This window comes from Mauremys reevesii, linkage group 2 (genome assembly GCF_016161935.1).
Source record: "Mauremys reevesii isolate NIE-2019 linkage group 2, ASM1616193v1, whole genome shotgun sequence".
Lineage (NCBI taxonomy): Eukaryota > Metazoa > Chordata > Testudines > Geoemydidae > Mauremys > Mauremys reevesii.
The window spans coordinates 56,245,952-56,269,281 of record NC_052624.1 but is presented as its reverse complement, the minus strand read 5'-3'; the positions used below and the strand labels follow the sequence as shown (position 1 = coordinate 56,269,281).

The 23,330-nt window shown below is 44.6% G+C and overlaps 1 protein-coding gene across 4 annotated transcripts in view; it reads left to right on the top strand.

Moving 5' to 3' along the window:
• The window catches only part of SNX13 (sorting nexin 13), a 164,941-nt gene that overhangs the window by 122,346 nt on the left and 19,265 nt on the right, over positions 1-23,330 (top strand). For 3 of the 4 annotated variants that reach the window (XM_039523421.1, XM_039523419.1, XM_039523422.1), the window contains 4 exons: positions 8,566-8,705; positions 14,035-14,142; positions 15,872-15,982; positions 17,859-18,020. In XM_039523421.1, coding sequence (XP_039379355.1) covers positions 8,566-8,705; positions 14,035-14,142; positions 15,872-15,982; positions 17,859-18,020 — 521 coding nt within the window. The remainder of the gene's footprint in view (positions 1-8,565; positions 8,706-14,034; positions 14,143-15,871; positions 15,983-17,858; positions 18,021-23,330) is intronic. The other variant, XM_039523420.1, reaches the window with a different exon arrangement.

The window sequence follows — 23,330 nt, the reverse complement described above, 5'->3', positions numbered from 1 at the left end:
CCCCAACAAGCCCCTGTTCATTCAGATTCCCCTGCACCCTCCATCAAGCTGCACCCAGATAGCCCCACACAGAACCCCATCACCCCACACCCGGGTCTATCCACACTAAGCCCCTCCACACTTAGATCCTGCTGGGTTGAGTCTGCCTGCCTAGTGTGCTTGGCATAGAGTCCTGTGCTCCCCACTGCCATGCCGGAGCCTCCACATTTATTTATTGACAAAATTTGCAGAATTTTGCAGAACTTTAAAATATTGTGTGCAGAATTTTTATATTTTTGGCACAGAATTCCCTCCAGAGTAGTAATAAAGCTAAGAAATTTTTTTTCTTATCTCACCACAGTAGCATATTCGCAACAAACTAGGTGAGAACTACAGCTGCTTAAATGACCACTGACTCCTACCAACAAACATTTCTCTTTCTGTTTAAAAAGCTAGTAAATTCAATGGCAGAAAACATCGTTAACACAGAGTTAAGGTTGCTGAGTGATAGGTTGTGCACTTTCAGAACATCAAGTTCAGAAAAACTCAACCTTCTGAAACCTGAGTACTCATAACTGCAGCTGAGGTCAATAGAAGCTCTGTCCTGAACATATGAATTTCTATAAAATGTCAAATAAGGTTTCTCAAGTAGAGCACCCAAAATTAGTTGACACTTCTGACAATATTGGCTTTAATCTCAGTGCCTCAGTTCCCTGTTTGTAAAATGGGAATAATACCTCCTTATTTCACAGTGTTGTAGTGAAAATACATTCACAATTATTAAGACATGAGGAAAGAATTTCCCATGAGGAAATTAATATTTCTATATTCAGAGAAGGGTTTGGATAGCGTGCAGTAAATAATGCTACACACTGAATGATGAGGATAAAAGAAAATATTGAATAGTTTCCCATTCAGTAAGCACATCCTTTCTGTTCATTGAATGAGGCAGCAGTCCTGTGAAATAAATAGTATGTAATCATGTAATTAAAGACTATATTAGAATACATATACATAAGGAGGCAAAATTAAAGTTGCAGGGGTAACCTTAATTCTGATATTTTGTTGCTTTTGAGTGCTTGATTTTTTGCGACCTGAACATTCTTCTTACATAGTTTTTAATCTAATTTCCTCATCTTAAAATTTTAAGAAGAAACATCATCATGCGGAAACATATCAACCCTTGTATGGGCCTTCAGCAATGTTGGAATATCTAGATCCACCACACTGTTCTCTAACACTTGGGGTAATGGAATACCTGGTAGCAGTAGAATGCTGTTGTCTTATGTGTGTACCTGTTACTAAAGTGGGTTGGAGAGGCACCATTTGCCAGTGGATTTCTTAGCTGTTTTCTAGACAGCAAAATAATGTTGAGACTCGGGAATAGTACGTTCAAGTCCAGGTTCTGCAGGGGAGTGTACTTTAGTGGTGGTAGACCTTTTGCTCCTGTCTCTCCCCCCTCTTCACCCAGCCTCTCCCTCTCTCCTTTTGCCCCTGTCCCCAGGGCAGTTCCTGCCCTATCGCTGCCCCCCCTCCTACCCTTCCACCCCATTTCCCCCCCCCCCCCATTGAGAGCACAGGAAAGACAATCTCCCTTCTCTTAGTTCCTGTGCCCAGTGCTACAATGGCTCCTGGCAGCTGTGAGGAGCAGTTGCAGGATAAGTCTTGCACAGCCCCTATATTCCCTGGATGGGGCATACCCATGTATTCCGTGGGAATGATACATGTGCAGTTCTTAGGCCTGTTGGGGCTATGAGGGGATGGAGCACATGAAATCATACAATTTAGCTTCCAAGCTCTAACAGGTTTCTATTGATCATGTATGAACTGTGATTTTTTTTAAAGGCTTATGACACAGCCAAATTTGGGTGAATATTTGTGAAGATAACAAAAACTGCTTCTCTGGCACAAGTGCTACCCCCTGCCAAATTTAAGGTCCCTGTTCCATGGCATGGCAATGCTAGAGCTTCTTCATGAATGGTTTTAAGATATTTTTTTAACATGGTCAAAATATTTTTTCGCTACCTTTGTTCTCAGACTCAGTTGAGCTGTTTTAGCTGAAACTTAAAACAAAACAAAGTTCCAACCCAGATTATCTAAGTTTGGCAAAGTTATAAGTAACTGAAAACAGGATCTTCTTCTTTGAGTGCTTGCTCATATCCATTCCACTTAGGTGTGCGCGCGCTGCGTGCACGTTCGTCGGAAGATTTTTACCCTAGCAACCCCCGGTGGGTCGGCTGGGTCGCCCCCTGGAGTGGCGCCACCATGGCGCCGGATATATACCCCTGCCGACCCAACCACTCCTCAGTTCCTTCTTACCGCCAGTGTTGGTCAGTGGAGCGCGGCTTAGCTGTCCTCCACTTCCCTAGCTACTCCTTATTTCTTCGCTATCTTTGTTGTATATAGTTGGTTTTATATATAGTTATATAGTTACTTTAATAGTTCTTAAATAGTTAGTGTATATAGTTCAGCGGGGTTTGGGCATTAGCCCCTTCCCCACGCCCGGTGCTGGGGTCCATGCCCGGTTCACTGGGGTTCAAACCATGCTCGGCCTGTCATAAGCCGATGCCCACAAGCGATCCCCAACAACTCTTGTCTAAAGTGCCTCAGGGAATCGCACATTACAGGTAAGTGCCATATTTGCAAGGCATTTAAACCGAGGACAAAGAAAGAGAGACTTTCGCCTAAAGAATCTCCTCATGGAGGCAGCTTTGAACCCTCCGTCCTCAGCACCAACCGCTGAGCACACTGCTAGCAGCGCTCCTCCGGCACCGGACCGTGCCGGCACCGCCAAAACACCGCGGCACCAGCCATCTCCGGCTCAGGGTCCTGCTCTGCACCGATCTCTCTCCCCAAAGCAGAAGAGGTCAAAGTCCTCTACCTCTGCGCCCTCGGCCACCTGCACCTGCTGCGGCACCGACTGCTGCAGTACCGTTGACTCCGGTCCCGCGGGGGCCGTCAAGTCCGGTCCCTGAGAGATCCCTGTTGCGGCCTGTGGTTGAGCTTACGGTCCCCTCTGCACCGGAGACATTCTCCACAGCCAGGGACCTTGTAGCCATGACTGAGTCTGTCCTGCCTCAACCCCCGGCACCACCGGTGCGGGTATTACACTCCAGAGGCAAGCCAGCCATAATGAGGCCTCCTTCAGTCGGCTCAGCAGACCGGCACCGATCACGATCCAGGTCCCGGCGCCGTTCGCGGTCTCATTGACGATCACGGTCCCGATGCCGCTCGCAGTCACGGCACCGCTCGCCCATTCAGTACCGGTCGTACTCGCGGCATAGATCGACATCTCGACCTCCGGCCGTTACTCTTGATACCGCTCCAGCTCTCGGCATCGCGACTCTCGCAGCCGTTCCCGCCGCAGACCTTCGAGATCCAGGTCAACCTCCTGGCACCGCGCCAGTCTCAGGTCCCGGTCTCGCTCTTGGCACCGGTATGACTCCAGGTACCGTTCCCCAGTGCCAAGGAGATCACCAACGGCGAGAGAAAGGGGCTCGTACCAGGGTCTTTCAGCTCCTCCCTGGCCATCCCGGCACCCATCCGTGTCTTTGCAGGCGGACAGTGCGTATGCCCAAGACAAAGACGCCAATGTGCCCGCTGCGATATTCCACGAGCCCCAGGCTCAGGATCACGGACCTCAACAGTGGGCATTCTGGACACCTTGGGCATATCATCAGGCCCAAGGTGTGCATCCAGGTCCATCGCACTCTGCCACATCAGAACACCGGGTGCCGGAAGCCATGATAAAAGTCGCCCTCCTCCTTCTGCTTCGGAGGAAGTGTCGGTCCAGCCTCAGGATTCCCAGATCCCAAGGGAGATAGAGGCTGTCCAACAAGAAGAGCCCTCGACTGACCCACTTGTACCAGGTCTCTCCTCATCCTCCTCCCCTGACAAGACTGTAGCCGGAACATCGTCTGTAGGCCCTCCACCAATCGACCTGAGGGCCCACCAGGACCTCCTCCAGCGTGCGGCACAGAATATGAACTTGCAAGTCGAGGAGGTCCCGGAGGTAGAGGACCCAGTGGTGGACATCTTATCATCTGATGCCCCCGCGAGAGTGGCCCTCCCCTTTATACAGATGATCCAGGCCAATGCCAACACGATCTGGCAGTCTCCGGCCTCTGTCCCACCTGCTGCCCACGGAGTGGAACGTAAATATATGGTGCCCTCCAAGGGCTATGAATACTTATACGTCCACATCCCTCCTTGCTCCCTCGTTGTCCAGTCGGTCAACGAGAGAGAGCGCCATGGCCAGCAGGCTCCAGCCCCGAAATCAAGACGCGAGGCGCATGGACTTGCTGGGACGCAAAGTCTATTCTGCAGGGGCACTCCAACTCTGCGTGGCTAATCAACAAGCCCTCCTTAGCCACTATAACTATAATACCTGGGTGGCGGCGGACAAATTCAAGGAGTTGCTCCCGCAGGACTCCCGACAGGAATTTGCGGCCATCCTGGATGAGGGGGGAAAAAAGGTCGCTAGAACTTCCCTCCAGGCTTCCCTGGATGCCGCGGACTCAGCGGCCAGGACCCTAGCCTCCGGGGTTACTATGAGGCGTATCTCTTGGCTGCAAGTCTCAGGCCTCCCCCCGGAGCTCCAACATACAATCCAGGACCTCCCCTCTAAAGGCCTGTTCTCAGATAAGACAGACCCTAGGCTGCAAAGCCTAAAAGATAACAGGGTCATTATGCGCTCACTAGGCATGCACACGCCAGTGACCCAGCCCAGGCCCTTCCGCCCCCAGCCACACCGCTCTTACTCTCAGCCCAGACAGAGACAGGACTTTGCTAGAAGGCGGGGTAGAACCGGTCGCCGGAGGCAGTCAAGCAACCAAGGGGGCCAGAACCAAGGTTCCTCCAAACCTTCCACAGGGCCAAAACTGTCCTATGAAGGTGCGCCCGAGGACGTCGTACCAGTATTGTCACAGGATCCGTTTCCTCCTTTCTCCAACTGCCTCTCCCTTTTCCTCCCTGCATGATCCCGGCTAACGTCAGATCGCTGGGTCTTACGCACGCTGGAATTTGGGTACCACCTCCAATTTATTTCATGCCCCCTCTTCCACCCCCCTTCCTCGTCCCTCTTCAGGGACCCCTCTCAGGAGCAGCTCCTCCTCCAGGACGTGCAGATGCTCCTTGCCAAAGGAGTCATAGAGGAGGTACCAGAACACGAATGGGGCACGGGGTTTTACTCCCGCTACTTCCTAATCCCCAAGGCAAAGGGGGGTCTCAGACCCATCCTGGATCTGTGGGAACTCAACAGATACATGATAAAGTTGAAGTTCTGTATGGTATCCCTGGGGACCATCATCCCATCCCTGGATCCTGGAGACTGGTATGCCGCCCTCGACATGAAAGATGCGTATTTTCACATAGCCATCTACCGACCTCACAGGAGGTTCCTCCGGTTCGTAATCAACCACCAACATTTTCAGTTTGCGGTCCTACCGTTCGGACTCTCTACAGCCCCAAGAGTATTTACGAAATGCATGGCTGTAGTCGCTGCCCACCTCCGCCGCCGTCGGATATACGTTTTTCCGTATCTAGACGACTGGCTCATCCGAGGGGCCTCCGAGGCACAAGTGATCCATCACGTCGGCATTGTCAAGGATCTTTTCCTACATCTAGGCCTAATGATCAATGCGGAAAAATCCACTCTGATTCCCACTCAGAGGATAGACTTCATAGGAGCGACCCTAGACTCCAACCTCGCCAGAGCCTGCTTGCCGCTGCCCCGGTTCCAAGCAATGGTGGCCATCATCCACAGTCTGCAAGCTGCTCCGTTGAGTTCGGTTCGCACTTGCCTCGGTCTCCTGGGTCACGTGGCGGCCTGCACGTTTGTGACAAAATACGCCAGACTACGCCTCCATCCCCTCCAATCGTGGCTCAACTCAGTGTACCGACCAGGCAGGGATGCCATAGACATGATCGTCACCATTCCCCCGAGCATCTTAAGCTCCTTCGAATGGTGGCTGACCCCCTCCCTGGTGTGTGCAGGGCTGCCGTTCCATCCGCCCCAGCCCTCTGCATCCCTGACGACGGACGCATCATCTCTCGGTTGGGGTGCTCACCTCGGGCATCTACGCACTCAAGGCCTTTGGTCATCTCAGGAACTGACCTTGCACATCAATGTCCGGGAGCTGAGAGCAGTCTGCCTTGCTTGCCAGGCGTTCCATCAGCACTTGCAAGGCTGTTGTGTGTCAATATTCACCGACAACACGACAGCCATGTACTATATAAACAGACGGGGTGGGACAAGGTCCTCGACCCTTTGTCAGGAGGCCTTATGACTCTGGGACTTTTGGGTAGCCCACTCCATAGACCTCATAGTGTCCTTTCTCCCGGAGGTTCGGAACACTCTGGCGGATCGCCTCAGCAGATCCTTCCTTTCTCACAAGTGATCACTTCGTCCGGACGTTATTCTTTCAGTCTTCCGGAAGTGGGGATTTCCCCGTGTAGACCTCTTTGTGTCCCGCGAGAACAGGAAATGCCAGATGTTCCGTTCCTTTCAAGGCCTCTCACAGGGTTCCATAGCGGACGCCTTCCTGATACTGTGGACGACTCACCTGCTATACGCTTTTCCACCGTTCCCACTCGTCCACAAGGTCCTGCTGAAAATACACAGGGACAGAGCCCGCTTGATCATGATCGCTCCAGCGTGGCCCAGGCAGCACTGGTACACCATGTTGCTAGACCTGTCAATAGCCGACCCTATCCCACTACCTCTTCACCTGGACCTGATAACCCAGGACCACGGCAAACTGTGTCACCCAGACCTACAGTCCCTCCATCTCACGGCATGGCTCCTGAGTGGTTGACCCAGTCTGAGTTGCGTTGCTCTGTCCCAGTGCAACAAGTACTCTTAGGTAGCAGAAAACCTTCCACTAGAGCAACATATCTAGCCAAGTGGAAGCGTTTCACATGCTGGTGTGGAGAGCACAACGTTCTTCCCGCCGAGGTCTCCATCCCCACCATCTTGGACTACCTCTGGTCTCTTAAGCAGCAGGGCTTAGTGGTATCATCTTTGAGGGTGCACTTGGCGGCCATCTCTACCTTCCACCCAGGGGAGAATGGCCGCTCGGTGTTTTCGCATCCTATGGTATCTAGATTCCTCAAGGGCTTGGAGCGCCTATACCCCCAGGTACGCCGCCCCGCCCCGACCTGGGACCTCAACCTGGTTCTTACCAGACTTATGTCGGCCTCATTCGAGTCATTAGCAACTTGCTCCCTTCTCTACCTGTCCTGGAAAACCGCCTTCCTCGTGGCCATCACATCGGCAAGACGAGTTTCCGAGCTTCGGGCTCTCACGGCGGACCCTCCATATACTGTGTTCCACAAGGACAAGGTGCAGTTGCGACCACATCCGGCCTTTCTCCCCAAAGTGGTATCGGCGTTCCATGTTAACCAGGAGATCTTCCTTCCGGTCTTCTTCCCGAAGCCACATTCATCGTGCAGAGAGCTTCAACTGCACTCCCTAGACATCCGTAGGGCACTCGCTTTTTATATCGAGCTGACGAAGCCCTTCCGCAGAACCCCCCAACTCTTCGTCGCGGTGGCAGGGCGTATGAAGGGCCTACCCGTTTCCTCACAGAGGATTTCATCCTGGGTGACATCTTGCATCCGCACCTGTTACGACTTGGCTCATGTTCCGTCGAGCCACCTCACTGCCCACTCTACCAGGGCTCAAGCCTCATCTGCTGCTTTCCTGGCTCACGTGCCCATCCACGAGATATGTCGCGCAGCTACCTGGTCCTCGGTCCATACCTTCGCCTCTCATTATGCCCTGGTTCAGCAGTCCAGGGATGATGCAGCCTTTGGCTCCGCAGTATTACACTCCGCGACATCTCACTCTGACCCCACCGCCTAGATAAGGCTTTGGAATCACCTAACTGGAATGGATATGAGCAAGCACTCGAAGAAGAAAAGACGGCTACTCACCTTTGTAACTGTTGTTCTTCGAGATGTGTTGCTCATATCCATTCCAAACCCGCCCTCCTTCCCCACTGTCGGAGTAACCGGCAAGAAGGAACTGAGGAGCGGTCGGGTCGGCAGGGGTATATATCCGGAACCATGGTGGCGCCACTCCAGGGGGCGACCCAGCCGACCCACCGGGGTTTGCTAGGGTAAAAATCTTCCGACAAATGTGCACGCAGCGCGCGCACACCTAACTGGAATGGATATGAGCAACACATCTCGAAGAACAACAGTTACAAAGGTGAGTAACCGTCTTTTATAATGGAAAGTGTCAAGCAACTTTATCTATAGGCATCACTATCTGCACCCCGCCTATAATTGCATTTCATCTCGAGCTACTTGACTCCTTAGCTTGAGGCGCATATATATACAATGTATAATTTTCTTCTAAGCTAAAGATTCATGATTACACAATATGGGAGTCTCTGGAGGATGCCATCTACAGAGGGTTTATTGCTTGCATCCATTTTTGTGTCCAGGTCTGTCATTTCAGATGTTTCCATTTCATGTGTCTTGTGTCCTTTCGTCTTCCTCCTTGTTTTGTGTTTCTCTTTCCTCTTCGTTTTTGTTTTAAATTACTAGTTTATGCTGACTATAACCCATATGCTGTGGCAGGAGTATGCAACGACCATGGCAAGACATATGCACTGTATGCGATCACTGTACATCGGAGAAATCCAACTAGTGAAGAGATATGGAAAACGTATCGTCGCTACAGTGACTTCCATGACTTCCACATGAGGATAACTGAACAGGTAACTGGTCCCATAGAGACTGTTTAATCTTATGACTGTTTATATCTTTGAAAGGCATGGTTGTGTCTTAGCAGCCATAGCATTGTTTTAGAATTGGCCACTAAAAGTTGATATAACTTTGTCATTTGTGTGGCCTTAATTCAGGGGTGGGCAGACTTTTTGGCCAAAGGGCTACATCTGGGAATAGAAATTGTATGGCAGGCCGTGAATGCTCACAGAATTAGGGTTGGGCTGCAGGAGGAGGTGCGGTCAGAAATGAGGAGTTCAGGGTTCAGGAGGGGGCTTCTTGGGTGGGGGTGCAGGGTGTGGAAGGGGGTGTGAGCGCTCTGGGGTGCGGGCTTGGGGGTGGGGCTGGGGTTGAGGAGTTTGGGGTGTAGGAAGGTGAACTGGGTTGGGACCAAGGGGTTCGGAGTGAGGTTGGAGTGCGGGAAGGGATGCATTCTCCGGCTGGGGGGGGGTGGGCGCTGGGGATGAAGGGTTTGGGGTCCAAGAGGGTGCTATGGGCTCAGATTGAGGGGTTCGGAGGGCGGGAGAAGGATCAGGGCTGGGGCAGGAGGTTGGGGCCCGGGAGGGGCTCAGGAGTGCAGACTCAGGGCAGCGCTTACCTCAAGCGGCTTGTGGAAGCAGCGGCCATGTCCCCACTCTGGCTCCTATTGGGGACAATTCCCGGCCAATTGGAGATGCGGGGGCAGTGTGGCGAGTGGAGCCTCCTTGCTGCCCCTACATATAGGAGCCAGAGTGGGGCCATGCCGCTGCTTCTGGGATCCACGTGTCGCGACCGCTGATCCTGCTCCCCGGCTACGGTGCCAGAACACAGCAAGCCCCAGACCCATGCCCCCCAATATGTTGGTAACATATTGCGAAATTTATTCTATAGCATGAACACCATTTCCCTAGCTAGTCAGGCAAAACAAGTGTTCGTCAAGTAGGACTATTGAAAACTGTTGAAAATTGTATTAGATAATGAATTTCAATTATTTGAGTTTGTGCTCTTGTGTAATATATAATTACATTTTCTCATGATTAATGTTAAGGATTTGCACTGAGCCTTATACTTTTATATTTTTTAAAAGGAAATAGTTTTTTGTATATTAGTGATTGAAGCCTTTTTTGTATTTGGTCAAGTAAAGAGATGCTTTTTATAGGTGTCTTTAGAATTAACCACCAAAGAATAATGAAAAAAATTGTATTATCTTCAGAATTATTTGGTTGACATGTTTTGATACTTAACTTTCTATAGAAAAATTTACGTTCACAGTGGAAGTGTAGTCGGTATGGAACAGTTCTTTAGTTCATTTGTTGCATTTGTCACAGAGCTTAAGAAATAAAAACTGAGCTTGGGAAATGGGCCATTTAGGTTTTTAAATGAAATGCTAAGGATCTGTGAGGTCTAGGAAGGGGACAGCTGTTGGCAGTTATATATACTATTAGACAATCTGCCTTTTATTGCTTTGCCTGTATTCTCATACTCTTAACCCCCATAAAATAAAAGAAAAAAAAATGCAAAGACTTGTAATTCACCAGCTGGTACAAAGTAGAACCTGCTCACATGAATAAGTGTTAACAGCACAATGCTTTTAAAGGAGTCGAATGTTTTTGAACCACATCTTAGTAGCAGTTGAGATTGTTGACTATATAAATCCTTTAACTATGCATAACTGTTGCTCTGTAGCATACATTTACCCGATTTTTTTGGTAACAGAAGTGTAAATAGGTTTAATACTCCTAATGATTTCTCTGTTGCCATGTCAGGCTTTATAGGGTCAAAATAACATTTTAAAATGGAAATGGCCAACTTCTTGAAGAGTAAGCGCGCGCGCGCACACACACACACACACACACACACAATGTAAAAGTTTAACTGGTTAACCGATAAGCTTGATGCTTATTGGTTTCAGTTAACGATTAAACTCAACTGCTGGCCCTGCATGCCTGGGGTCCCAGCTGCTGGGACCCCACGTAAAACTGCTGCAGCACCCCTGCACCTCTAGTTCCCTGGTTAAACCTTTGATAGAATTTTAATCACTTACACAGTTACTTTTTTTACATACTATTTACATCCCTAATATACATATACTGTACTCATACAACGTATATTTAATAATTTGTAGCTGTACATAGGTTAAATATTTTTTTAGATTATAAAAACTGTTATCAGAGTTGGACAAGTCTGACTCACTGACTAGCAGGGGATGTAGAATAATATATTTCAGTATATCAATTTTGCACCCATTCCTCTCTGCAGGATTAATATCTATTTAAAAAAAAAAGACATAACACACCCTGGAATCCATGAAGCTGAAACAGCTGTGTTAGGTTTCTTACAGCAGAGGGTAAAGATGTGTAGTTGATGTTGTCCCCATGCTGATAAAATGTATTCTAGAAAAATGTAGTTTGTACATATAGAGATATTAAAAGCCCTGTGAAGTCAGTAATAGCCTTTCCATTCACTTCAGTGAGTTTTGCCTTAGTCTCTAGATCACCATAGTTTGGGCTACAGTTTAAAGCAACAATATTGACACTTATAAATTCTTTATTTTTTAATTGAGTTTCTTAAAGATGCAGATAAATGTAATTTATGGACGTGTGTACAGAACAGGCTGTAAACCTGTTCAATGCTATTGTGTATTAAAGTTAGCTAACAAATCTTGCTCTTTCACAGAGTATTTCATTAATCTGCATATCTTCCAATTTTATAAACTATAAATATTTGCATACTGTGGCCTTTCTTTTGAATCCACTTTTTAACCTTTTATAAATTATGTATTATCTGTTGGTGTTTTCAAGATCTAAAATCTTGAATCTACAGATTTAAAAAGCAACACTACCATGTATTACCACACAGTGAGATTTCCTATTTTAGCCATTTGGAAAAAGTGAGATATCTTAGATGCCATTGTGTGGTAAGTAACTTGTTAGTACCTATGATGCTGATGTTTCTCCTGTGCTCTTCAATATAGAAGTATGCTACGAGAGTTCTATTACAGCTACCCTCTTAGGCTAGTGAAGGTTCTTAAAGGACTTTGCAACAGTGGCATAAATTAAAGCAGCCCCTCAGGTGTTCTCACTTGTGTAGGGGCTTGCCAATGCTAGATCAGGGAGCCATAGCCAGTGACTTGCAGCCCCCCTGCACCCTGATTCACAAGCACAGCTTGTACACATAGGAAACCTAGTCCTGTGGCTTTTGTTTTTTTATATTTAATTTTTAGCTAGCAGAAAGAATCACCACATTATTAATAGAGATGTTCTAAAAACAAATAACATCCAGAGCTGGGGTTGAATAGTGAGGAAGAAGTAAAGCTTTAATTATCCTGAGACAATTAATCTCCTCTGTAGTGCAATGGTCTTAGCTGATTCAGAGCAGGGTAGCTTTGAATTAGGCCCATGTGGTAGCTTTGAATTAGGCCTAATATTTTATTATAAATAAGAGCCCAGAAATGAGTTATAAGTATTTGTGCGGTCATAAAGGAGGGTTGGGATGTTTGGTAACTCTTTTTTATTTTTCTTCAAATTTCACAAAGCTGGCTTGTGGCACTGGTTTCAGATTGTAGCAACCCCCACCCTAGAAGCAAAGGGCAGAGGATTTGTATTGGGTGGCTGGACAGGAAGAGGGAGCTCAAAATTCTTCTGATACTGAAACCAGCTTTTCCGGGTGCATTAATAAGAACATCATCTTAGACCAATAGGGATAGTTTAGGTGTCTGTTTGAAATGTAACTAAGTGGTGAATCAGAAAATTGCTGTACATGAAATACAAATTTATAAAGATGTCTTTGTTTTTAAAAAAGTGCTTTAAGGTCTGATCTTAATTTAAAACAGTTTGTCAGACTATAAAATAGTGTAGATATTTACTTTTTAGTGGGTTTTTTTGGATTGAGCTTCTGTTAGCATTTTTTGTTTTCTGACCTTCATGCTGCATCTTGAAAATACTATAGGGTTGCTTCCAGTTTCTAGAAGTTAGTGTTTTAATAAATTCTGAGAGGTGCCATTGAAACCAACTAACCATGCTTGGTAGCCTATTTTCCAATTCTAGGGCTTCTGATTAGTCTAGTTTTAACAGGGTATTTTGTGTCTGCCTCTCTAGTAGTTTATCTATGTGACACACATTTTTAGAGTGAACTAGACTTAAAGCCAAAAGGGAAAATGGTTCTACACAGCTCTTCCTACACATTGTAATTAGTTTAGAGCTGTGGGAACCTTGCAGGGTTTGGTGGTCTTCACAGACTAAACCCTGGAGTTCACTTTGCAGGAACTGGAAATGAACCAACCGTTCCCTGTTTGATTGGACTCTAGAGTTCACACATCCTGAAAACAGTCATTCCCTCACTCCCACAGGTGGTTCTTAACTAAATTCCACTTACCCCTTCAGAAGGCACAGGTTCCTACCAGCCTCTTAGATGTTTCTAATGGAAAATGTGGGTTTGCTGAGCATGAAGAGCATTGTCTGAGTCTTCAGGTTCTATTTTTACAACCTTGAATATTCTAGGATATTGCCATGGGAAGACACTATCTCCCTAAAATACAAGGTCTTTGCGGAGGAGAGAAAAAACCTCTCCTCCATTAAAAGAAGTGGGACAGAAAGGCACTTTAGCCTCACCAATATGTGTGCTGCTACCCTAAGCCCAAGAGCAGATGATTGGCCTCTGAGGTTTAGTGCGATAATGAAGGGTAACTCTGATTCCCAGAATCCACATGCTAAGAATTGAGACTTGATTGCCTAGCATGTGAATGCTAGAGAAACCGTGGATTCCTTTGCATGTGTGCTGTGTGTTATGGTTATGCCTATCTTGCTCTGGGTTTAATGTGACAGTGGTCACTTTCAGGTGTGGGGCTGTTTAACTTCTCTAACTGGTGTTGCTCCCCAAAAGATACAGTATGCAGTCAACTATGTGACCTCCCAAAAGACGGTGGCATAGGCCCAGACAGTTACAGAGTGGAAGCAGCAGTAGTAGAAAGGAGGCCACTTCCCCAGAAGACTACAGTGGTAAGCAGAGCCTCTGAGGACTTGTGGAGAATGGCAGCAAGCTGGCTGACTTGGAGAGGAGGCAGGAGGACGTTTTGAAGGGGTTTGCAGATGCTCCCAATGTGCAAACCATATTAGCTCCTTCTGACTAATTCACAGAATATTAACTCTTAAACCCAAGCTCAGTTTGAGCAGATTTTATGATCTATTCTATGTGAATATTTTGTACAGTTCTAATTTAAAAATAAGTGGGTGCTTCAAGTTGACACGTTATGCTGGAGTTCAGAATAGATGATGTAATGGGTCCTTCTGGCCTTCCAATCGATTAAAAAAACACAATATTAAAAAAAATTCTTTTTTTTTCTAGTTTGAAAACCTAGCAAGTATATTAAAGCTTCCTGGCAAAAGGACATTTAACAACATGGACAGAGAATTTTTAGAGAAGAGGAAAAAAGATTTAAATGCATATTTGCAGGTAAGTTCTTGACTAGTCCAGTTTCAAATTTTCCTTCATGCTTATAGCTGTCTGCCTAAACTAATAGTTCTCCATCAGCTATTCCACTAAATGTTAATTCAGTCACCATGAGATTGTCTTAATAAAATACCCTGATTTGGAACAACACAAGTATGTTGTAAATGTCACAGCTGAAGGTAAATGCTAAATTTAACTCGGATCATCTGTGTTTCAGTGACCAGAACTTAAATAATTGAAGTATAAGTGGGGGGGACGCAGATGCTTAGTTTTATAAGGTGTTAATAACCCAGTTTTGAGTTGGATTAACTGAAGTAGTTTATCCTAATGACTGAAAGTGGTTTACTGCTTAAGGAAGAGTATCCCTCCTCTTATACTATAAATAGAACAGTAAAACTTTATTCTAGTTGTTAAATTTTCCCCTCTCACTGTTAGCTCAGCATCCTTCTTCATTTTCCCACTCCCAGCTCAACTTTCAGACTTAGTCTACATCTACACTGCAGTTGGGGGTGTGATTTGTAGCTTGTGTAGATGTATCCATGATACCTTTCTTTTAGCTATCTTGCTAAAAATATCAGTGAGGACATAACGCAAGCTGCACAAGCCTGCCTGACTCCCCTGGGTATATACTTGCTTGTGCTGCCTTCATGAAAGTCCACACCATCCTATCCTTGCTGCTATTTTTAATGAGCTAGCTAGCTTTAATATAGCCTGGTACATCTACATAGGGCTGCAAATCACCCTTTCAGCTGCAGCGAAGATGTAGTCCTGGTAATTTTGCTCAGCTTGACTGAAACAATATTCTTGTCTTTTGGTCATTTTTTTAAAGTGTTTAACCACTCTTTTCTTCCATTATTCTGATGTTGAGTTCAGTTGTGTCATTTCTAAGTGACTCACTGATAATACTGATCTCTAAAATTTTTGGCTCAACAGGGAACAGTTGTCTGAAAAGTTTTTTTGTTTCAGATGTCTTTACTACCATGCTAAATCAACACTGCTGCTATTGATGCAGCAAAGTCAATTTTGCAGGTCTAGTGAAGACATGCTAAGTCGATGGAAGACCTCTCTCCTGTCAATGTCTATAATCCACCTCAACAAGAGGCGGAAGCTTTGTCATCAGGAGAGCGTCTCGCATCGACATAGTGTAGTGTGGACACCACTGTTAGTCGATCTAAGGTATTTCAATTTAAGTTACATTAGTTACGTAACTTAACTACTGTGCCCTAGATCGACTTACAGCATTAATGTTGACCAGGCCTAAGTAAAATTCTAAGAGGGAGTGAGAGTAAACAAAATGCTATGAAATGTAACAGCTGTCCAGATTGTCTAACAACCTGCATTTGTAATATGTATGGTTACATATTTTATTTCAATATTTTTCCTAAGTGTTGATTACAGTGTGACTACTAATTTTAGACACTAGTTTCAAGATAACCAAAAAAGATGCCTTTTACAAAATAGTGTGGGACTGATAGATCCTTCTTAAGCACTTCATAATCAATTTTTTTATTTCCCTCTCTGTAACGATACTCATCTTGAAGTAATGTTTAGAGAGAGAATGAAGAAAATGCATTCAAAACTGCCACTTTTTTGTACAAATATATAAATTTGATTGCTGAATACAGTATTAAAAACCTTTATCATATGAAATGAATTATATGACTTGTTTCTAAATATATGATATGTATTTTGGAAGAAGCTGAAAGTTTACAATTAATCTTTTCTTTCTTAGTTGTTGTTAAATCCTGAAATTATGAAAGCTTCCCCAGCTTTAGGCCATTGTGTGTATGACTTTCTGGAGAATAAAGCTTACAGCAAAGGAAAAGGAGATTTTGCTCGAAAGGTAAGAATGGCATTTAATATTTAGAAGATTTTAGTGATGCGTTTGGTGCCATAACTTAGTAAATGAATTGAACATATCAGTAACTGACTGCAGACAGTTATAAACCACAGTGTTTTATTTCATGTGCAAGCAATTTTTGAATTTGCATTGTATTAATAATGTGTGTTGTCAGAAGGCGACAGTAATATATCAGGAAATAAGACTACTATAGAATTAAGAACTTAGCCATTTTTAAGATGTCTTTATTTGTAAGTCAAGGAAACCAAAATTCCAAGAAATGAGTGGGTGTTGTATGTGCTACAAAAGGCTTTTTAATTCTATTGTTGACAAGTTAACTTCTCATCAAAGATTCCTGTTCTCCCTTTCCTTTTCCAATCTCCTACCCACCTCCAACTCAACATATGGCTGCTGCTATCATGACTTCCACTCTCCAGTCCAAAATATATAATGCATGTACCTTCTAAGACTGCTGTTAATGCTGTTTCACATTCAGTCAGCAGGGAATACACGGAGCTAAGCACCAAAATAGTTCATCAACTGTTAAGCGTGCACAAAACTCAGTTGTGTTTGTGAAATTGGTGTCTTTGCAAATAGATACTTCAGTTTACAATTGCCCATTTTGCATGGGCAGCTGCTTTTGCAAATTAGGTCCTACTTGTCATTCCCAAAATTCCAGTGACCTGACATGGGCAACATCTTAAACTATTCGAAAAGTTACTTTTTTCAATTATTTAAACTGTGTTCTTTAAAAATTTATGTCTGTAGAGCTGACTGCAAAACATCATTCTGAATTTATCCAGCTTTATGTAATGTCCAGAAAAGAATAAAGATTTAATGTTCAGCTTTCCAAATGTATTGGATCTTTCATAACCTTATCTTTTCCTATTGTAGACTATTACACTAGATGATGTGCTTTTGTTACTTGCACTGTACTTTAAAAAAGTGTACATTGAAAATATCAGAACACTTTAATTAGTCTCCATAAAATATTGTACTAAAAATAATTTAAATGTGTGTGCCTAATGCTGAACATGTTAGACTTAATATATCATCATCATGATGCCATTTAGGCAAGACAGGGACAGAGTCAAGTAGGAGATGAGATGAGAACAAGGGAGGTAGTGCTTTGGGAAGAAGTGAGTTTGGAGGACAATTAGTGGGCAAAAAATTGAAAACCCTTCAAAGCATAAGGGAGTGCTAGGAATGAAGGTATAAGCTGAGATTGACAAAGGAATAATAAATGAGGATTAGATTGGTGTAGGCAGAGTGCAACTGTGAGGAAATGGAAACTGTAATATAGATCAGAATGAGGCTAAAACGTTCTCTGAACTCAGTGAGAAACAAACTTCAGCACTTTAAGCAACATTTCTATGTCTTGCCGTGAAGTATAGTTTAGATATGCACACAGGGAAACTTTTCCATATATTAAGATACGATACAAAGGTATCAAACAACTGTGTATAGATTTCTCAAACATTTCAAATGTACATGATAATTAAAATGCATTTTGCATTTATTTTTTACAAATAAGTCTTGGGGCAGAACCTTGAAGACCTTTCAGTAAAACATGCCTGATGTCTGATTTCAGCTGGTGAAATTCCTTATTCTGTGTTTATCACATTGTTCCAAAATTTGAAGCATTGATAGCCAGATAATTTTGGTCCACATTAGATAGTGTTTCCAGTATGTCTGAGTGAAAATCCTGAAGTAAAAATACTTAATCCAGTGCTTGTATGAATTGAATTTTTATATTCAAAGTAAGAGTTGTACTATACATTAGTTTACTCACTAGAACAGTGTGACTTTTTTCTTACTGGATGATTGTACTAGTGTCCTCCATAGGTTATGCAATCGTGGTAAATGTTTTCCCCTTCAGATGGACACATTTGTAAATCCACTGCGTAACTCTATGAGAAATGTTTCAAATGCAGTCAAGTCCCTGCCTGACAGCCTGGCAGAGGGGATGACTAAAATGTCAGACAACATGGGCAAAATGTCAGAAAGATTGGGACAAGACATAAAGCAATCATTTTTCAAGGTAAGAATTCAGGTTTGGGTCCCATTATCTAAAAACAAGTGTTAAAAACCCTATTGAATAGAAAAGGCTAAGAATAGGGCAACAACTATTATGCAAGGGTTCTATTGTTAGGGGTTTGTTATAGAAGTGGATGGGTAAGATTCTGTGGCCTGCTTTGTGCAGGAGGTCAGACTAGATGATCATAATGGTCCCTTCTGAGCTTAAAGTCTATGAGTCTATTTACTTTGGAAAGTTGAAGAGTAATAGGAGTTCCAAAAGAAAGCAATACACAAGGTAATGAATGACATAGAGAAAATAAAACAGACACCTAGTTTACTTTTAAAATAAAGTTTAAAATTTAAAGGCATCATATTTCAAATTGAGGGAAATATTGTGCAAAAAATTACATATTGCCCCATGATTTATTTAGGCCAACTACTCAGCAAAATCTGAAAAAGGAGTAGACCCAAAGCACAACTGGCATCCCATTTTTTACTGACACTCTTCGAAATAAGGGTTAAGGTAAATGTGCTTTTAAAGACCCAAACCAATTTTTAGATGGCCCTGATTCACTCTTACTTCCTGTTTCTAGGAAGACCCTTCCCCACTTCCCCCCCACCCCACCCCCCCATGCTGAAATTGCTAATGAAGTCCCTCAGCAAGGAAGCAGCACTTGCTGTTTGAAGAGAGGAGGCAGGAAGGTGCTATTGCTTCAAGCAGAAAATCTACAGGGCCATAGGCGATCCTCTGCCTTTCTCCCCTACATTTGGCAGCTGAGCATCAGAAAAGAGGTGAAGAAATCCTATGCTCCACAGATATTAAAAGCAGACAAGGGAGCATTGAGTCCAGTGCTGGCATTCCTGCTTCTGCTGCCAGGTTTTATGATAGCTGCCTGCTACCTTCACCTAAGCTGCTGGCTCTGCTCTCTTCCCCACCAAGTCTTTGGTGTTGCTGGGAGGGAAGTAGTGGTGGTGGTGTTCTTCTGTATACCACCCACTCTTGACCAAATATCCCATCAGGCATGCAAATGATTTTTCTTCCTCAGAGGGGCTGCCCTGACAACTGAAAGGGTGGGAATAGAGGAAAGTATTCTCTTCATCTGATCCTGCACTAGAAGTGGGAAAACTCAACAGTGATTTCATTGCCTTGTGCTTGCTGGCATTGGTCTTATCAGGGCTCTCTTTCTTTTCCTTGGCTAGCTTATATCTTTTGATAATTTGGACTTTTCCTGATCTCACCCACCCCTAGTGTACCAGATATCTAAAGTTTTAAGGAGAGACCGGGAGCTCCACTTCCTTCTTCAACTGATTGCACGTGTGCATTCCACTTTTGGTGTGTGCACATCCCAAACCACAATAGTAGGAAAATTTTCCCTCACTATTACCTATCAGTGCAGCTTGAGCTCCTTCTGCTGCTGTGCACTGCTGTGTGTAGGTATAAAGGGCACAGATGATTCACCTCCCCACACACACTTTCATTCTTACCATCTGTGACTAATGTTGGAATCTGTTGGTCTTGCTTTAGCAAGTGCTCTCAGCATGTTTTTTTTTCCATGTATGTAGTTACATGTTTATATAGTTATTAGGGTCAGTTAGCATTTGAGTTAGTTTTTCCCCATGTTTGGAGATTCATTATCAGTACTGAAGAATGCCTTTGGCAGTATCTTGCCTGGCATTCTTGAAGCCCATGCCTGTGAGCAACCTACACTCTAGTTGCTGGAAGTACTTGGATGAATTTCATATTAGGGATCGATGAAAGAACTTCAAGCCTTAGACCAAGGAAGATCGAGAAGCCAGGTTGAAGTTTCTTTTGATGGAAGCCATTCTGAAACCACCATCAGAACCTTCTTGGTCAGAGAGGGTATTAAATACATCAGAATCTGAGAGACGTCTGCCTCTGATACAGGCTGAATTGCTATGTCCAGGAAGGAAGCTGCTGGGACAGGCAGCTTTTCAGCCCCGAAGTCTGCCAGGTAAGGGGACAAAGTGAGTAGAATGCAGTCAGAATCGAAGCACTCCTCCACTTATTCATCAGCTAAGTCGACTCATTGACTCCTGAACTTGAGGCAGGCACTGTCAAGTCTGAAGCCCGAAGCAGTGTCTTTGTGGTTGTGGCACCATCTAAATCTCTTGCACACCGGTCAGAGACACTCCTGGTACCATCCATGCCAGAGACATTTCAAGCTGCAGGGGACTTGCTAAGCTTTTTGGCGCCAGTGTCCCCAGCGGTGCAGGAGATCATTCCTCCAGTACTGGTAAACCACTCGGCACCAGTGGAGTGCCCAGCACTGAATCAACCTCCTGAGTCCTGGAGTTATGCTCTCCTGTACTGTCAAGAGAAGCCAGCAATGATGGCTTCTCTTTGCTCTTTCCAGGACTCTCAGCACCAGTCCCTGGCACTGACTGGAATGGTTACTCCATAGTCAGGAGAAGGCAATTCTTTTTCTAACTTGGGGTTGTCTCCTGTGTTTCCCAGCTGCAGTGTGTCTTGTCACTCCCTTCTTAGATCTTATCTCCTGGGGCAATTGTGAGACCCTGTGTCAAGTGCTGCCCTGCATATGTGGGCTGCTTGACATTGGGCTCCAGCATCTTTTCAATGGCGCTTCTGCAATCTGTGAGGGTTTTCCCCTGTTTCCAGATCTTCACCACATCAGTAGCATTCAATTTCCCTAGGCTTGAAGTTGGGAGTCAGATTGTTGCACACCTCCTGATCCCAAGCCTGGTACCGAGCAGGAAGATGATGTTCAGGAGCATTCGGTGGGACAGCTAACAGAGGAGGCTCATCTACCTGAACCTGTGCTAGCTTCATCTTCCACCCGGTCCAAATGAAGCAGTTTCCATGGGGGTGTCTTTGCCCTGTCTGATGATTACAGAGCTCACCAAGAGTGCTTAAAAAACACTTGGACATTCAGGTAGAAGAGGTTAGGGAATCTTCTCACAGCCCTCTTGATATTCTGGCCTCTGCTGCTCCATCTCTGGTGGCACCACAAATAAATGAGGCAATTTTAAAACCCATCAAGGCTCTCTGGCAAACTTCCTCCTTTCTCCCTCCCACATCAAAGCAAGTAGATGTTTTGCATGGTCATGCTGGCTTCCATTATTCTCATCCTGGAGACTTGAATGCTGTCCTTAAAGAACCCCTATTTCCATGTGGTGATTTATCAAGGCCACAGGAAGTATCTCAGATTCCTGATAAATTAATCTCATTACCAGTTTGCAATGTTGCCCTTTGGCCAATGGGCAGCTTCCCAGGTTATTACAAAATGTCTGGCAGTGGTAGCTGCCTTTTCTGAGAAGGTTAGGAGTACATGTCTGTCCCTGCCTGGAAGACTGGTTTGAGAGACACCATTCCACAGTTCAGGTACTCTCCAGTGTGTCTTTTGTCCAGTCAATTTTCAAGTCACTGGGTCTGTTGATTAACTCAGAAAAATCTATCTCTTCTCACCAGTTCAGAGGATAAAATTTATAGGAACAGTACTGGATTGTATCCAAGCCAGAGTTTCTTTGCAGAGTCAAGGTGTCAGCCAATTTGATACATCATTTTAGATCTTAATATTTACCCAGTCACAACTGCACAGACTTGTATGAGGCTTCTGGAATATATGGTCTCTTGCAAGTATGTGGTCTGGTATGCCAGATTGTGTGTCAGGATTCTACAAGCTTCGCTGGCCTCAGTATTTTTTGCTGAGCCATCACCATTTGAATGCTGTGCTCAGAGTGCCCACTCACATTTTACTCTCTAGACTGGTGGACAAACCCTGTCAAATTTGCATAGGAGTTCCATTTGTCCCTCCTCGACAATAGCTAATGCTAATAATGGATATGTCTGCCCTGAACTGCAGAGCTCATCTGCATTCCCTTCTGTCATAGGGGTTATGGTCAACAAAGGACATGACTCTTCACATAGATGTCAGAGAGTTGAGAGCTAGCCAGCTGGCGTGCCAGGTTTTCCCAACCCATATAGAGGGGAAAAAACCTGCTCACTCTCACAGACCACACACAGTCAATGTTCTATCTCCACAGACAAGGAGGGGTCCGCTCATCCCTGTTCTGCTATGAGGCAGTTATCTATGGGATTCTTGTATCGACAACACAATCAATCTCTAAGTCTCTTACCTTCCAGGGATGCAGATAAAGCTGTCAGATCACCTAAGGAGGAGTGGTCCCTTCATCAACTGTAGTCAGGTCTATATTCCACCTCTGGGGGATTCCCAAGTAATTCTGTTTGCAACGAGGTACAACAGAAAATGCCCACAGTTTTGGTCCCCACAAAGTCAGTCTGGGTTCCCTAATGGATGCTTTCTTGTTCTCCAGCCTTTTTAATCTCTCCTCACATGGAAGCTGTTCTGTGCCCCTAATCACTTTTGTTGCCCTTCTCTGTACCTTTTCCAATTGTAATATATCTTTTATTAGATGGGAGCAACCAGAACTTCACACAGTATTCAAGGTGGGGGTATACCATGGATTTATGTAATGGCATTATGATATTTTCTGTCTTATTATCTCTCCCTTTCTTAGTGGTTCCTAACATTGTTAGCTTTTTTGACTGCCTATGCACATTGAGCAGATGTTTTCAGAGAACTATCCACAATGATGCCAAGATCTTTCTTGAGTGGTAGCAGCTAATTTAGATCCTATCATTTGGTATGTATAGTTGAGATTGTTTTCCAATGTGCATTATTTTGCACTTATCAACATTGAATTTCATCTGCTATTTTGTTACCCAGTCATCCACTTTTGTGAGGGTCCTTTGTAACTCTTCACAGCCAGCTTTGTACGTATTTTGTGTAATTTAGTATCATCTGCAAACTTTGCCACTTCACTGTTTACTCCCTTTTCCAGATCATTTATGAATATGTTAACAGCACAGGTCCCAGTATTGATCCTGGTATTTATTGCTTTCCATTGCAACAACTGACCATTTACTTCTACCCTTTATTCCTATTTTTTAACCAGTTACTGATCCACGAGGAGCCCTTCCCTCTTATCTGATGTATGTTTTGCCTGGTCGCCTGCTCCACCCAAATCTGAAGGCACTCCATCTAGTGGTGTGGATGCTCTATGGTTAGAGCTGGGAAGGAGTCATGTTCAAAAGAGCTTCTAGATGTGCTGTTGAATAGCAGAAAACTATCTACTAGGTTTACTTCCTTCTCTAAGTGAAATCGTTTCTCTATCTGGTCTCATTAGTCTGGAGTTTTGCCAATACGTTCTTCAATCCAGCATTCTTGGACTATCTTTTGTATCTGAAACTGCAAGTGTTGGCCGTTAGTTCCATCAAGATCCACTTAGCAGATATCTCGGCCTTCCATCCTCAAGTGGATAACAGTCTGTC